General features: G+C 39.5%; 3 protein-coding genes across 3 annotated transcripts in view; all 3 read right to left on the minus strand.

Annotated features, from left to right (window-relative positions):
• Positions 1–2,287, minus strand: part of nucb1 (nucleobindin 1) — a 5,846-nt gene extending 3,559 nt beyond the window's left edge. Inside the window, exons 1-4 of the mRNA XM_035655478.1 lie at positions 2,140–2,287; positions 610–733; positions 385–492; positions 132–264 (exon numbers count right to left, since the gene is read on the minus strand). Coding sequence (XP_035511371.1) covers positions 132–264; positions 385–492; positions 610–729 — 361 coding nt within the window. The 5' untranslated portion in view covers positions 730–733; positions 2,140–2,287. The remainder of the gene's footprint in view (positions 1–131; positions 265–384; positions 493–609; positions 734–2,139) is intronic.
• A 446-nt stretch (positions 2,288–2,733) lies between these two features.
• Positions 2,734–5,423, minus strand: ccndx (cyclin Dx). Its single transcript, XM_035655567.1, has 4 exons — positions 4,904–5,423; positions 4,578–4,793; positions 3,277–3,610; positions 2,734–3,052 (listed from the first exon to the last, which is right to left on the minus strand). Exons 1-4 carry the CDS (start codon positions 5,168–5,170, stop codon positions 2,907–2,909), a joined length of 963 nt encoding a protein of 320 aa, XP_035511460.1. The 5' UTR covers positions 5,171–5,423; the 3' UTR covers positions 2,734–2,906.
• A 5,414-nt stretch (positions 5,424–10,837) lies between these two features.
• tbc1d17 (TBC1 domain family, member 17) overlaps positions 10,838–17,230 on the minus strand; it is a 9,080-nt gene continuing 2,687 nt past the window's right edge. The window contains 10 exon segments of the mRNA XM_035655179.1: positions 10,838–11,672; positions 12,461–12,547; positions 12,624–12,740; positions 13,545–13,642; positions 13,975–14,074; positions 14,576–14,676; positions 15,284–15,400; positions 15,514–15,660; positions 16,573–16,780; positions 16,895–17,065. Of these exon segments, the coding sequence (XP_035511072.1) occupies positions 11,511–11,672; positions 12,461–12,547; positions 12,624–12,740; positions 13,545–13,642; positions 13,975–14,074; positions 14,576–14,676; positions 15,284–15,400; positions 15,514–15,660; positions 16,573–16,780; positions 16,895–17,065 (1,308 nt within the window). The 3' untranslated portion in view covers positions 10,838–11,510.

Consider the following 17,230-nt stretch of genomic DNA (forward strand, 5'->3'; position numbering starts at 1 on the left):
TCTATTATGGCAAGCATCCAATTTTTCCACCAGGATCTTTAATTAAATCTAATACAATCCATCTATAGCGGTAAAAACACATGCACACTCATTATCTCTGCAGTGGTCTACAGGAAAACGAGTCCACTCACTCTGTACGTTAGTGCTGTCCAGTTTAGCCTTGAGCAGCATCCGGAGGCGAGAAACCTCCTGGCGCTTCAGCTCATCCAGGCGAGTCCTGACATGGTGACTGACCAGGTCCAGCTCTTTACTGAGACGACCATTCTGATGGAGGACACAAAAGACGTCACAGGTAAGAAGAGCAGATTCAATTTCTCAATCTTCTTGCTGCCTGTGAAAGGTGAACGGGGAAGAATGAAGGAACAGTAAGAAAAGAGCGCTGACCTTGATGTCTTCTGTGTTTGCCGTTTGCAGTTTCTCTCTGAAGTGAGGGTCCGTCTCCAGAACCTCAATCACCTCTCTGAGATACCGGTCGTAGTACAGGCCAGTGTCCTGCAAGAGTGGGTTGTAAAGGACAGGGTTATTCACAACAAACTGAATCTCTAAACTAAAACGAATGTTCCGAAAACACATCAAATGGCGGATGACTGAGACTACTGAGACCATTACCCCATTCTCCTCCTGCACTTCCTCTTTAACTTCCTCGTTGGCTACATTGCGATCGATAGGCACTGACCAGACCCCAGCAGAGATGGACAGAAGCAGCAGCCAGCCAGGTTTTACGTTCATCCTCCTTCAAAATAAACAACAAGGGATATTACAATACTGTATGCATTTGGGCTGAAAAGCTACAATCTTGTGGGAGAATTTATGAAAGATGAATGCCTTGTAGAGTGTCAGTTCTCCTGTATAACAGTAGTATCTGGTGCAATGCCTTGTATGCCAGGTACGCTTCATTAAAAAAATAATCCAGATTCATCCTTTGATATTTGGACCTTTCACAAACTGCTATGCACTCTTGAATTAGTTAGATCGTAAATAAGCCTATCCAAGTACACAAGTTCGCATGCAAAGTATAAAACAATACTATTTATGTGTCTAATTCTGTTTTTTGATAATATTTTCTTTAAAAACTTAGAGTTTACATGTTTATTTGTATCCGGTATACCTTATTATACCAATATTAGGGTTTCTGGTGATTGCCTGCTGTCAGCACAGGTGTGCCTTTTGTAACTGAGTAGTATAGTAAGTTAATATACAAGGGTTGGATTACAGTGGCCTGAACACTGCTGCATTTGATCTCTAAATCGTGTAATGTAATGGAAGACGAGGAAAACAATGGCCACTCCACTTTCATCAAAAAGTGCAGACAGTGTTTATCATAATATGTTACTATTTGTCACCAAGTACTGTATGACTCAAGTCCAAAGCACACCTGGACAGACAGTAACACTGATCGTAACCTGGATAATTCTGTACATCAAACATAGATACTAACTGAGAACAGCAATTTAGCAGCTTTTTTTTTTTAATGAATTTGAGTGAAATTGGTTGCTGGCTGGTGTGTACACTGTGTGCCGAATTCACCAGCAGACTTATTAGATATTAGTAAAGGTCTGGAGTTTTTATTTTTAGACGTGTGAGCCTTTGCTTGTAAGTGGCAACATTAATAACATGTTTTTTTAAGTGTAGTTTGGCGTATGGGTCCATTTTCAGCAGGAAAAACGTCTCTGAGAGCTGAATTAACAGCATAAATGTAGCTTCAGACGCCAGGATTATTACATAATGAAATACATTATTTAAACATAGTTTTAGTATTATATGATATTATTCGCGTTTGCAGCTATAGCTAACTTTAAAACGGATGCAGATCAAGGAGGACACAAAAACCGACCGTTCCGTAGGTGGGATAACCACCAGATTAAACCTGCGGCATACGGGAATTAATGTTCGTCTTTCACAACATGTTTAAACACTATTCGTTCTTTAAAACGGAATTTTACAGGTGATGCAAGAGGCTCTGGTTGTGCAGTAAGCTAAAGACGCTTCTAGCCACTGCGCAGTTCTTCCTGCGGTTTCCCTCTTAACGTTATATCTCACGATGTTTCCCAGAAGTCCTCCTTTAAACTCCGCCGGTGTTAACACAACAGTTTAACATCTGTTATAGCACAACTTATCTTTAAATAGCTCGTCTCTTACCGCAAGTACGTTGTTAATATCTGATCCAATGCTCCAAAGCACGATCTGTATTTGCGTCGGATAAAATTGACGTCATGAGAAAGTGGTGCCTTCAGGGACCGTCGGAAATACGGGCCGTCAGATTTTATTCGTGGATAGTGAGCGGTGGGATTATTATCGAGTTGAGACGGTGAACGTAATGTCAACTCATAATGACACATTTGGCATATTATTAGTTGAAATCAGCCACCACATATTTGTAACACTAGTGGCTGACCTGTAACACGACCTCAGAGCTCGGAAGTACAACACCATGAATAGTAAGTGAAGGTATCATCATCCCAATGGTAATAATACATGATGGAAACAGAGTATGTACAAACGTTTTAAACGTTTAATTGCTTTCAAAAATAGATTTGTAGTATATTAAATTCAGTACACAAACACAAAGTCATGGCAAATTGAAATAAATTAACATCAAAAGAGTCAACAATGGCACCTGATAATAAATAAAATGTATAAATATAATGCATCAAAATAACATCTAGGCCTACAATAAAATTAATAGAAATAGATAATAAAATATGGCACATAGAAAACACAGCTGCAAAATTGTTCACCAATAAATAAAGTAAAAAATAAATTAACAAGTCACTCAATAAAATAATTCCAAAATATAAAAACATGTCGGAGCATTTTGAGGTCACAATCAATTCATATCAGTTTGACTGATTAGCTTGAGAAGTTTTGATTGATTCACATGTTCAATGCAATGGTCGAGTCAGCGTTTAGAAATCAATGTCTCTCATGTCAGTAGGTGTCCCTGCCCTTTCGTCCTCCACCTCTTCATCTTTCTCCATGGGGCCCTGCTGAAGCCCACTCCTCAGCCGCTGTCGGAGGGCATATTCGATCATCTCGCTGTAGCACTGCAGCACTACCTGTGATGCAAGACATGGAGAAAATCAATGATTTTTTCTACAGATGCAAGTCTCTTTCTGCATTTGGCATCAGTATAGAATAGACAGGTCACTCAAAACACAATTATTCCAAGTCTATTTGCTTAAAACTGGTTATTCCTACAACTCTCATCCCCTGCACTCTAAATCCCATCAAATCAAACAAACAGGCCTATGTACAGCCTCATTACTGCAGGTGTACTCACCACGTCAGCCTGGCAGAGCTCCGCCAGTGCTTCACTCAAAACAGCTAGCTGAGTGGGGCCCTTGCTGCCCAGACCTCGCAGGGCACAATTCAGTGATGCTGCAGCAACAAGTGACGGTGGTGCTCCAAGAAAGCGGGAGTCACAGGCACACATGGCAGCCAGTGTGTCGCTGTGCCGCCGCAGGGTGGTGGAGAGCAGCTCCCCCTCAGAGTCACTGCTGTCTCCATCTCCTCTCCCCACCACGGAGGCAAGAAAATGTGGGAGGAAGTCCTGTGGAGTCACTGCTGCTGTATCCCACCGGAGGGTGGCGAGGATGACACGCTCCATTTCCTAATGGAGAGAAAATAGGTGCATTTAGGAAACAGAAAGGACTGTGTAATTGGAAAACATTGTTAGAATAGAGATTGTGATGTTACAACTGATATCATAAAAGATGTATGCATTGTTAGTTAGTCTTCTTCTGTTAAACTCTGCATTAGAGTTCAGTGATACAATTCTATGAGCTCATTTGACTGTTTCTAACTGACTGAAACAATGAATGCCTCTGCTGGTTCATCATATCATATAATTTAAAATTGTATGAAAGCACCAATTGAATTAAAGTATTAAGCATTGTGGTAAATCAATTAGTTGATTGACAGCAGCTATTTTGATAACTTTCCATCATTTATTAAGCAGAAATTGTGGAAGAAAAGATCCAGTTTCTCAGGTTCCAGCTTCTGAAACTTAAATCCTTTGGGTTTAGGACTTTCTATCAGACAAAACAAGGTATTTTAATATTTCATCGTACACTCTGGAAAGTTGTGATTGGAATGTTTTCCCTTTTTTCTGAAATTTCATAGAATAATTGACAAAAAGGTTATTTAAGTGTAACTGATAATGAAAACAGCCATTAGTTGCATCCCTAATTATTTTGTCAGTGTCATCCATACGCATCACTTTGGGTTCTTCGATTGATCGGTCAAATACAAATGAAGTAATCTGTAATTTTGAAAGAAATGTTAAAAGAAATTTAAGTTTTATGTGTTGTCTTCCAGTTGGATGTACTAAGGCACACAATCATCAAAAGAGACAAATCAGTGAAACCTTCTTATCATTTGTGTTATACAGTTTATAGGTTGAAGAATAATAACACTGTTAAAGATGTGTATTCTAAATTTAAAATCAAGGTTTAACTGAGTTTACACTCAATGTCATTGCAAGTGGGATTAAAGGTGGCAATATTAAGGACCCCCGAAAAAGAGGGTCTTTAAGGTTTTCCATTAGCTACTGTGTGGATGCTGTGTGACTGACTCACCCGCAGGCTGGAAGGCTGAAAGCTGTATTCAGCTGCAGCACAGAGAGTATCAGCGTTGACGTTGTCGCACTCTGCAAGTTTGGAGGCGATGAGGATGCAGCCAGCAGCCAGGCAGTACGGTGAGACAGGTATAGACAAAGAGGCAGACAGGAACCTGTCCATCAGAGAGACAGACAGGGGGAATACTGCTTCATCACAGCCACATTCACAGCACACCTGGAGAGAAGAAAAAAAAAAGATGTGAGGCATCAGAATCACAGCTGCCACGATGACATCCAGCACCATGAGGTAAACGGAGAAACTGGAGCATGGAGAGACTTTCATACCTCCAGGGCCCATTTGGCGAGCTCCTCCCTGCGCTCTGGATCCCGCTGGATGAGGGTGATGTAGAGCAGGGAGGGCATGTACCTCTCCTCCACATGAAGCAGCCTCTGGATCACTCGATGCCCAGACACAGTGGGGTCCCAGGCGGCTCGCAGCTGGGACGAGCCTGTGATGTGTCCCTGGGCCTGTGCCTCGGTCTGGCTCTGTTCCTGGCTCTGGTCATCCTCCACCTCCTCACACCACAGAGACACAGACATGCTTTTGTCCATTTGCACAGCCTGCTGGGTAAAATATAAACTTGTTTATGTCCAAAGAAATGCAGCAGCTAGTGTCCCTCTGTCACCTGAGGAAGTTGAATGTTGTGCAGGTAACCGGAAGCTGGGAAACCCCTGCAGCTTTGTCCTTGTTGAAATAGTTGTGACTTCCTGTGGTGCTCAGCTGAATATCACTCCTCCACTCTTGTCTCTGAGTTTTATACCCAGCAGGGAGAGAGAAAAAGGGAGTGGCACAGAGGGATGGGAAAAGGCCGTAGAAAAGGGGCAGGGACCCTCTTGACTGACATAAAATAATAAGAAGACAACAATATGGTCTGTGCAACAATTGCTCCAACAGGTGGGGAGAGGGAGAAAGAAGGAGAGCAGGGAAGAGAGGAAGGCAGGGGAGGAGAAAAGAGGAGCAGACAAGTGAGGGAGTGGCCCGCAGGGACAGAGCAACAGCTTGTCATCGGCAGTGAAAGAGAGAAGGGAGGAAAAGAAAAGGCTACGAGGGGTGAGAGGCAGGGAGAGGAGAGAAAAGGTCACATCCAGACTCTGACAATGGGAATGGATGACAAAAGGGTGATGGTGTTTGTTTACAACGCGAGCACGAGAGGAAATGTGTCAGAGTCTGGATGGATGTTAAATCCTGCTGCTGTTAGATCAATATCCTCCACTACTGATGTTTATTACATGCACTTTAGTTTAATGTTTAACTTCATTTTGGTTCAGATTATTTTTGTTTTTACTTATTATTATTTTTGCACTGAATATTTTAATGTATAATTATTAATAATAATAAGAACAATACTGTTGTTGTATTTCTTTTAATTAGACATTTCATTAATTTTTACTTTAATCTTGTGAAATACACAATAAAACTAGTCTTACCTCCTCAGGAGAAATGATTAAAATTAAGCAATCAGTAAAGGAAAATAAAGCTGAAATAAATACTAAATTAATCAATTATTTAATCAACAGAATATTAATCAGAAACAATTGTGATAATAGACTAATAATTAAATTTTTTTGCCAAGTTCCAACTTCTCAAATGAGATTATTTCAGTTTTAAGTGATGGTAAATTGACTAATTTTGTACAAAACAAATGATTTGAAGACACTGGACTTTCTTGGAATTTCTTTCACTGTTTTCTGACATTTCATGAACCAAACATGATTAAGATTTAGGGGGAAACAGGACTCTAATACTGTATTTATCTTATATTTTGTAGTATAGGATCACATTTCTAAGTTAAAACAGTAATAATATAAGATAAAAACAACAACAATAATAAAACTGATGACAAATCATTAATAGATTTTTTTGAGAAGCGATTTAAAAGCTGCAGCTGGTAAAAATAAGGTTTCTATATTTTTTCTCTGTAAATGTGTTCATCAAAGTTTGACTCTGCCCCCTCTCTCCCTCTTTTCTCTGAGGTTTCTCATTGTCAAAGCAACCTGTGTCCCATTGGCCTCCCCTCCCTGCGCCTGTGGCAATCTGCTGCTCGTGTTTAAAGAGCAGCGAAGCCACTGGGGAGGGCTGGGCGAGGTATGTGCAACAGACAGTGGAGCCGGGCAGGTCAATGAGCCGTATTGTCTCCCTTTACAAATCAGTGTCAGACAACAGCTCCTGGCCTTCTGCCTGCTGCTGGCTCCCCACACTCACACACACTCCACACATTCATGGGGTAGACACACTTTTCACACACTCCCCGGGGACTCCTCTGATGGTCACAATGGGGTCGCACTCACCAGTGGAGAATACAGATTGTATTTGACAGTCATTACAGGTGGCTATTCACACATTAAGGTTTTCAATGGCAGCTCATGTTTCTAATAGGAGTTAAATGGACGGCCACCAGGACACCAGCATGACTTGATTTCAGCTGAGCATCAATTATTCATGCTCTATTCAACGTAGAGCTGAAGAGCATCTTCACTAACTATGACTGATTCAGGTTCATAATATCGGATTTAAAACTTATTGAAACTTTTTTGTGATAAAAATAACTAAATTAATTTTATTGGACATGATTCCATCAAGTCTGTTTATCAGGACATTTGAGGAGAATATTAGAAACTCTACTATATTTCTTAGAAAGATTATCATGAATGTAATTAAGTTACTTTGCTTTAACTCAATAAGACATCATTTTGACTGATACTTTTATATTTTATCTGACATACAGCAGTGGAGGACGTATTCAGATCCTTTACTAAGTAAAAATAGCAAGACTGCAATATAAAAACTTAATTACAAAGGGTCCTGCACTGGAAATTTCACTTCACTACTAAAATCACGTATTTTTATTAAATTTTAATTTTAATTTAGAATTTAAAGTATTAATATAGTATTATTAGCAAAATTATCAAAGGTATTCATGGTGCAGACATGAATGAGTCTTCTACCATTATATATTACATTATAAATACTGATGCATTCATGTATAAGTAACATTTTACTGTTGTAGGTGGTTGAGATGGAGGTCAATTTAGCTATTTTATGTTTGGTTGGGGAGTGTAATCTATATTCAATAAACTCATCATATGTTTTTGTTGTTTTAAAATCTTAATCTGTAAAGTAACTGCAGTTGTCAAATAATGTAGTGCAGTATAAAGTGCAGTATTTCCATATTTGTAGTCAAACAGAAGTATAAAGTGGCAGAAAATGGAAATACTACCTAATACTATCTAAAAATTTGTATTTGAGTACAGTAGTTGCACTACTGCAGTAAATGCACATAGTCAAATTCCACCACAACAAACATATATATTATAGGTAAAGAGAAGCTGTCAGTAGTGGTATAATATGGTTAACACCCAACATTAACAGAAACTAGATTTCACATTTTACAAATAGGAATTCCAGAAAAAAAAGATTTTTACTATATTGTACAGCTAAATTTCAATTTCTGAATTTATAGCAGTGAGGAACCCTTTCCACAGACACTGAGTAACAGAACCTGCTGCCATATGGACACACTTTGTCGTTGCATGGCTGGAATTCCTGCTTTTTAAATAAGACACTTTTGGGTTCAATATATCGGAAACAAAAACACTGTTAGCACAAAAGACTCAGAGCAGATGTTGACTTTACTGTCCAAAACAAGTGGAATACAGTTAAGAGAAACATCACGGTTTAATTCATTAATATGATTTAGAAAGAGTAGCACACAATAACAATAAATACAGAATGAAGTAAGTTAAAACAAATTAAAACAAGTTAAACCAGAAAATAGGATAATAAGACTGGGATTATCTTCTTGGTAATTCCAGTTATATTAAAAAATAATGTTTTAAATTTATTGCAGCTGGCTCTGAAGAGTCTAAACCATCAATGTGGAGGCAGATATCAGTGGCAATAATGTTCACCCTGTGACCCCTGTGACCAGACTGTGTCTTACAGTCTACCTTTATCAACACAGCAATAGTTTCACCTTTAAAATACTCTTATAAAGTCGTGAGTCAACCTGATAAGGTGGGACTCTCTTCTGCAGGTAAAAAATATGTAGAGACAGTTTATGTAATTTATACTCATCTGCATAATTTAAAAAGTGTTTAAATTAAACTTAAAATAAAAGACTATAAAACATCACTAGTGTATAAAACAGGCCGAATAATAATGAAACTGGTAAAATCACCAAACGCACCTCGAGAAATGTAAAGTGCCACACAGCGATGGAATTTAACTAGCACATTTACTCAAGTACTGTAATTAAGTACAAATTTTAGGTACTTCTACTTCCATTTTTATGCTTGTACTTTCTACTCCCCTGCATTTTGTCTGACAGCTTTAGTTACTTTTCAGATTACAATTTATACCCTCCCTGTGATTCTGATTCTTTTGATAAACTGAAGAGTTCCTTCATGGGTTGAGAAAATCCTCCTACTTCTTCAACTAAATAAACTATTTAAAGTGACGCTACAAACATATACCGATCTTAAAGATTATGATGTATTGCTGTAGACTACCCAACAGTATATAAAGTAGTTAAAATTAGCTCAACCTTACAGCAGAAGCATTAATCCAAAAACCATTTTACTGCACTATGAGTACTTTTACTTTTGATACTTGAAGTACATTTTGCTGATGCCATACTACTCAATCAGGCTCAAATCTCAAGCATGAAGCTTCAACCACATCATCTACTGCAGATAACAGCTTTTCAAAGTCACTCAGCATAATGACAACACGAAGAGGCCATAATCCTCTAACACTTAGTCGATTGTAGCATTAGTGAGAGAATATGGGGTTTAAAGCTGTCGACAAGGCCTTCGCCTATAAAACAGGCTTTGAGAGGGGCTGAAAGCAGATTGAGTTTGAATGAAGGACTGAGTAAGTTTGGCTCTGCCAGTCAAGTGAGGTCAGGCTGGGGTGGACGGAGGGAGGGGAGGGGCAGAGTGACAGATCGTCGGCCTGTTTAAGCACCCTGCTAAATTCATACATCGCAGCTGTATTCAAACAACAGGGATCGAGGGTGACAGAGACAGCGACGAGCCAAAAGAGGAGTGCAGCGGGTCCTGAGAAGGGGGTGTGGTTCCCCGCCCCTCATTTTCCAGCTCATTTCCCGGGACAGTGGAGAACAGAGGTCCTATTTTCCCCTCAGCCATTCACCTCACACAGACACCTGCTGGCCAGTGGGGGAGGAGAGGGGAAAGGCCAAAGTTTAACCAGTTCACAAGTTAAAACACCACATAAACAAACAGTTGTTACTGTTACACTGGAATAATTACTATTTCTCAGATTGTCTTTTTAAAATTTGAAAAAAAGAATTTCAAGTGTTAATTAATGTTTTCAACAATTATAACTTAATTTTTAACTTAAATACAACTATTATTCATTATGTTTATGTCAGTTTAAGTTGTTGACAAAGACATCAATATACACTTAAAAAGACCTCAATCTGCTTACAACGTTATATTGTTTTATAAACCAAATACTACAAGTTTGCTAATAGGAGGAAAAAAAATTAAGTGTTACCGTAAATAGGTTTAGATTATTTCATTAAATTAGCTTTATTAAACTCATAGATGTCTAAATAATCAGGCTCCTTAAGTGCTCAGTGACATGGTGGCACCTCTCAGGGTTTCTGGCTCAGTAACTCTGTTTCTGTTCGGGGATCAATACAATGAACTCTTTCTCTACAGATAAATGGATCATTACTGGATCATTTTACACTCAAGGTGAAACAGATTTTAAAGAGGGATCAGTCATGAATGATCTGGCGCTTGTCACTGAGTTTTATGGTAATTTTCTTGGATCATTGTTTGTGTTTACTGTGATTTCTTGTTGATTTTTGCTTTTTTGAATGTTTTCTTGTTACATTAGTGCTGTTTTGTAAGAGTTTCTTCACTTTCCCGTTGTTTTGTCTCATTTCTCGTCAAGTTTAATGTATTTATATTAGAACCTATCTTTGCTCAGTTGCAGGTTTATATTATATTATATTTTAACAGCCCTGCAATAAATGCTACCCTCAGGAAAGTTATAATGTTCGTTTTTTGTTGAAAGCATTTTAAAGAGGTGATGATTCAGCTTTATGGTAATTGTGGAGTCTGTAATATCTGGCAGTGGTCTATACTACGTACAGAAATAAATAATCAAGATGCCGGCTGTGAGTAGACCTGCTGGGAGAGACAGACTGGTGCCTGAAAGTAAAAAACATAAAGTTATACCTTGCTTCATTAAGATTCAACCATTTATTTGGTAATAATGAGCGGATGAAAACGTTATGACATAATACAGATAATTACAAGGCTTAAAATATTACCACGCCACTTGTGAAACCTATAAGGCATGCAAAAACTTTGCATAGGGCTGGAATGGCATCATACAGTACTAACAAGGCGCTGCCAGTGAGCTTATCCTTCAACTTCTTCCCTTTTTCAGGAACTGTGGCGAGGGGACGCAAGGGAAAATCTCAACCAAACATAACAAAACGCACTGAAAGTACACTGCAACACAAGTGACAAGCAGAGACGCATACAATTGTTAAATAATTTGGGAAAAAGGTAAAACAGCAGCATGAGAAGGAGGACGGAAAGCAGAAAGGATGGCAGAACGGTTCAGCAGAGACACAGGACATGTAAACAAGTGACAAAAAAAGAGGAGGATAACATACAGAAAGAAAGAGCACTGCAAGCACGACTATAGTGTTTAAACATCTTGAATTGTAACATTCATGAGTACATTAAAAGAAAAAAAAACCCTCAACATCGCCCCCTGTCCCTGACAAACAGTAACAACAGTCTTCATTCTTCCATTGGATCATACACAGTATATATATATATTTTTTTATATATAAACATCTTCCATACATTTCTCAATGACTGTCAGTCCATCAGCTGGCCTGCAGGTTCAGGGAGAGGTGGGACCGCATGCTGAATTAGACGAAGCAGCTCCAGCCTGCGATTGGCTGAGGAGGCGCTGTGTCTCGCTGGCCTGCGAGTCTGTGCTGTCCTCCTCAGAGCTGGAGGGGATGTAGAGACCCAGAACCTGCTGCACCTTGAGGGGAAGCTCCTGGGGAGCGCAGAGGAAGAGAAGAGGTGTCAAATTCATGCAATATGCATGCTAATACTGTTTTTTACTGTCAGATTTACTATGTGGAAAACCTGAAAAAAACAATTTATTATTTATAAATCCCCCCTATTTTTTTCTAATGTGGTGTCTGAAATGCAACTGATCCACTTATAAAACATTAGTGAGGCACAGATATACTAAACTCTAAAAGGATACAGAGAAATGAAACTGCTGGAACATTTTTAAATTGGAAAAAGCTACAATTGATGGATAGAGCAGTATACAGTATAAACAGTGTGTAATATGAACTTAATGAAACAGAAATGACTGATTATCATTATTGTGGCGCATGTGCATATACCATTTAATTTCTAAAAATATACTTACGTTTGTCTAACAAATTAGGAAATAAGAACACAAAAGGTAATGTTTGCGTGTAAAGACTTGACTCATAACACTAAAGAGCTCTTTTTTGTCCTAAAATTGGGGACACAAATACACTACAGCCCCATCATTTCTGCCCTGTGACCCTTTGAAATGAAGAAATGTCTCCTTGTGATCCCTCATGAAAGGTTGTGGCCTTTTAGTGTTCAGGCAAAGAGTCATTTTCCATTTTCAGATTCGGGCTTGGAGAGGAGAAGCTTCCATAGAGACTATTTTTTAGATTTAACTTTGAAAATACACTTTTGCTCTAGAAATGTTTCTTTATTATAACCACAACTGCAAAATCAAATTTGGACACAGACTTTGACTACGTGATGAATCTTACTGGCCCTAGCACCTCTTACCTTGCACTGAGTCAGCTGTAGGTAGATGGCTTCTGCTCCACGCAGAACACTCTGCAGGTCCAACTTCATCGTCAACTCATTGATGTGCTGAAGAGAATTCACACAAGTTATAGACAAGTAACTGAACTCCTGTCTCACATTCACAAACACACACAGTACAGACCTTCAGAATAGTGTTGAAGTCGTGGTCTGAGCCAATCAGCTCTCCTCTCTGGGACTGCAGGATTGAACAGGCGATCAGCAGGTGGAAGTTGTCACACGGAAGACGAGTCCAGAGGACCTGAGGAAGACAAGAGGATGTTACAAAACACATTTTGCTACATAAGAAGTTGCACAATAACATCAACATCATAAGAGAACACAAGAAGATCGCAAGTTAACTCCCATTTTGTCAGTCTAATCTCTGCACTTTTGTTTTTTAGCTCTGTAATTGTACACATAGTGACAGCATGGCAGGCTGTAAACTTTACTAACCGAGACACAAAATAACCTAAATGGGTTAACTAAATGGAAGTGGAGAGTGATAGCTGACGGGGGGCAGCGTGAAGCTGGACAACGTGAGGCAGGGCAGCACAGCTCCAGTCTGATGGCTGCTCCGATGCTCTCTGCTCTGCTGACTGACAGTGAAGGTGGCTAAATCTTTTGAACCAGACGGTGGTACAACCTCCTCTACTGCTGCCAACTGTGATTGACTCTACGGCTGACAACGCTCTCAGCAAGCCGGCAAGACAGACGCTCCGTGGTTTCCTTTATAACTGAACTATGAGCAGGACGCACACTTTTCACATCACAAATGACAAAAAGGCATTAAAACATGAGACTCATGTAGCCACACTTCCTGCTGGAACTGCTGATATAGGAGTTTAATGTGGTGCTGAACTGAAAGAAAGAGGAACGAATATCAAATCTTGATGTAATCTTATACTGAACAGCCAATTCAACTGACAAAATTCAGTCAGGTACAGTCTTAAACACCATCAAGGTTCAGGACTGGACTGTTTATCTCACTTGACAATAATTTAGCATGTTTTAACATAATAAAAATACCCATATATATAAGTAAATGCAGCTGTGGTGCACTCACCTCCCACAAGATGAGGATGTCCTCAAAGGAAAACTCTCTCTTGAACCAGATGAGCAGCCAGCGGAAACAGAAGCAAAGCGAGCCGCTGTCCTGAGAATCTGATGGAACAAAGAGCTTTTGTTTTTTTGTAATTTTAAGACCAATAAAAAAAGAACAATGATCTTCTTGTAAACAAGTAATATTAGGAGTTTTGTCTTAAGAACATTTTACACTGGAAATTCACTTCCTCTTTTAGCATACACTGATACTATCATGAATATTAACATGGTGTGCACCCCATCTGCAGATGAGTGTGTGTACTTTAATACATAATGTATGATGCATAATACCATACAATAGCCTCTCATCTGCTTTAGTCTTGTTTCCGCTCTACCTTTCTTTGCACTGTCCTAATAACTTCTGCTATGCCGATGAGTATTAGCTGACTAACCCAGGAAGTCACACAGCTCCGGGTCCAGAGCCTTCAGCAGGACACTGAGCTGAAGGAGCTGCTGCTTCATGGCCTCCTGAGACTCTTCAAAGTTCTGGTGCTGCAGAGGGAAAGGGGAAAGACTTAAGACACTCAGTGACCTCAAGTCGACAGTTTTCTACATGGAAATGGACTAATTTACTCATAACTGAACACATTTCAAAATACAGTTATTTATATATATTTATTCAGTTTGACAACTTAACAAAGATCAAACTGAAAGTCATCCAACCCACACATTTAACAGTGTGAGCTTTCTGGATTCATTTAAAATCAGAACTGCTGATGAAGCAACACTGGAAACATTTAACTGACCGCACAAAGCAAGAACAATAAGGTTTGTATTCAAGCTTTTGAGTCAATCTTTCTGTTTTGAGTTTGTGCTGAGCTGAATCACTGATTCCTGTGAATCCAGTGACACAGCTGTACAGCCACTAAATGACCTTTGATGCCTCTATTTAATGCAAGTAGATGGAACAACCGAAACTAAACTTGTTTTTGACTGAAATTCAAATAAGGTCACAGGTTTCCTAAAAAAAAAAAGACAGATATTACTACTAACCACCAGCTCCATGAAGCCTGTCAGACACCAGAAGGACTCCACCTCATTCTGGGTGACAAACAGGAGAGGAGAAAGGAGATCACTCATCCCCTGGACATAACCTGGGTGGATGTAAACAACAGTGTTAAGGTGACATGGACAGGTTCTACTGAATGATTACTACCAACTCAAATCATCTAAAACAGTAGTTTTCAACTAAGAGTTGCCCAGAAAAATGGAAAAATATTTGAATTTCACTATTATTATTTGACTAGAAGTAAGCCTACTGAGAGAATGAATAGGTATGACTATTGTTCATATGTTTCACACTCTTTAATGTTAATCTTCCATCAGAATAGACAGTTATGGAATATCTGGGAACCCTGAGAGTACATCTTATCAAATACTGGTCCACAGCCTGATGTGTATCAGTTTGGGGGTCCTTGACATCGAAACGTTTGAGAAACATGAACCTAAAACATCCCTTTAATGGTCATGAAGTGAACTGTAAGCAACAAAAACATCTGTATTTTGGGATTATTTTTTTAGGATTAGTTAGACTACGAAGCATTTGTAAGCACATAATCCGATTAAAGACATACAATGCTCTTGTTCCAGCAACTACTTTACAAGAAATAACTTGCTTTTGTTGCATTTACATCCGTATTAGTACTGAAATGCGATTAGTATTGGTGCACCTTCGTTTGCTAACAATGTAGAAATACACACCAAGATCAAAGTTGTACATGCAGTATGTCATCAGCACGTCATGAAGCAGAGTCAGGCCTGGATTGTCGTTCCCAGAGAAGAACGTATTGTGTCGGTCTGTCCTGCTGACATCTCTCTCTGTCACAACAGAACAAAGACAAGTTCAACTTCAAAATCTACTGCAGCTCTCACAGGCAGCTGACTGAGTCAGTGAACAGATCTGCTGTTTTTGGACAGATTGCAGGACTGACCTATCAGGCTTCTGTATCCTCTGAGGAGAGAGTTCCTCATCTCCTGCTCTTCGCTGACTGACTTCCACTGCACCTTCATTCTGAAATACTCATCCCTGCAGACACAGAAAGGCATTACAGTCACCGACTTCCTAAAGGAAATCTACGCTTATTCGCTTTCTTGCCGAGAGCTAGATGAGAAGCTTGATACCACACTGTGACGCAAATATGAAGCAATGGCCAGTTAGCTTAGCACAAAGACTGCAAACAGGGAGGAAAGGCTAGCTAGGCTGAACCAGAGTTTGTGCAGGTTTCAACAAGTTAGATTAAAAAACCTTTTAAGACCACTACGAATACAATTTAAGACCAATTTTAAATGCTTACTAGCTAAATAAAAGGAAGGATATGGAGGAAAATCAGTATTGGTTTCATGTCAATTTCGTTTTGTAGTTGTTAGAGCATGATTAATAAATTTTTTCCCAAAAAAGTGAGATTGAAAAATGCAACTTTATACAACTCATCAAATAATGTTTTAATACTTGTCATAATTATATTTAAGACTTTTTAAGACTCCACGTACACCCTGCTGTCTAAAAGTAACAAAATCCACCTGACAACATCTCTAAAGTTCACTCATTAACACGTTACATCTCGTTTGTGTAATCTGTACAAAAACTGAAGTGCGAAAAAAATGTGTGTGTGGCTGTTTCTTGGCCAAATGCAGTCACTTCCTGGAGTCTCCGCTGGTTGCCTGGCAACTGGCAAGCTAAATGGCTGCTAGCGGTATTAACCGACAAGACACAAGAGTGATTTTAATCTTCTCATCTATCTCTCGGCAAGAAAGCAATGACGTATTCCCCAACCCCCCCGCCCCCCAGGGTTAGGATGAGATAGCCTCAGTAATAAAAACACCTAAACGGTTTGAACCCGCAGAATGGTCCTCCCCTTTCCTTGGTAGGATGCTGTTCCCTGGATAACAAGCCGCAGGAGGAACTTCCCAAACCCTCCCGTTCCTCCAGAAGTTAGGTGTGAGCCCCTGCAATGGACAAGAAATCGGTATAAACCGAACCACCACCACACATCTGGTAGAATAGAAGTTTGAAAAAAATAAACCAAGTGTGTCTTCCAGATAGGAGATATACTGCTACTGTTACTGTCTTACCCCTCTGAACACAAGCTTTTTGATCCCCTCTGGGTTCTTCACTCGCCCCTGTGGGTCCAGAAACTCCTGCCATTTGTCCATAGGTTCTCCCCTGGTTACGTCTGGTCTGGGACCGAGTTCTACCCCCTAAATGGAAAGACAGATGCAAACACTATGTCTACTAACATTATAACAATCTATAGTGTCTGTCTTTTAGACATGACTGGTGCTCTAAATTGTTTTTTTGACTCCTTCTCTTACACATGTGATGAGTTCGAAGCCGGGCTCTTCATCGGGCTGGAGGGGGAAACTGGGATCCTGAGCAGTACGCGAGTAGGCGGAGGAATCTGGAGGTCGAAGGGCTGCCTTGAAGAAATTGGTGACTTTGGAGAATCCACCAAATGTGGTGGCATATGGGTCCTGGATAAATCTCTGTGCAGGCAGAAAGACAACACAATCACAAACAGATGTAGAGGCTGTTTTCTTTTTAACTTAAAAAAAACAACAACTTTTTATTGGGTTTAACACACAATTCCCCCCATTCCAGACAGCCATACAGCATAAACCCAAAAGACAAAAATAAACCTTAATATACAT

Source organism: Morone saxatilis, unplaced genomic scaffold, assembly GCF_004916995.1.
Source record: "Morone saxatilis isolate NCDOM2014 unplaced genomic scaffold, NCSU_SB_2.0 Contig14, whole genome shotgun sequence".
NCBI lineage: Eukaryota > Metazoa > Chordata > Actinopteri > Moronidae > Morone > Morone saxatilis.

Coding starts and splice junctions, on each gene's coding strand:
- ccndx (XM_035655567.1), bottom strand. CDS start 5,170: ATGGACAAAAGCATGTCTGTGTCTCTGTGGTGTGAGGAGGTGGAGGAT. Junction 4,794..4,903: donor TCGCCAAATGGGCCCTGGAG/GTATGAAAGTCT, acceptor TCTTCTCTCCAG/GTGTGCTGTGAATGTGGCTG. Junction 3,611..4,577: donor TTCAGCCTTCCAGCCTGCGG/GTGAGTCAGTCA, acceptor TCTCTCCATTAG/GAAATGGAGCGTGTCATCCT.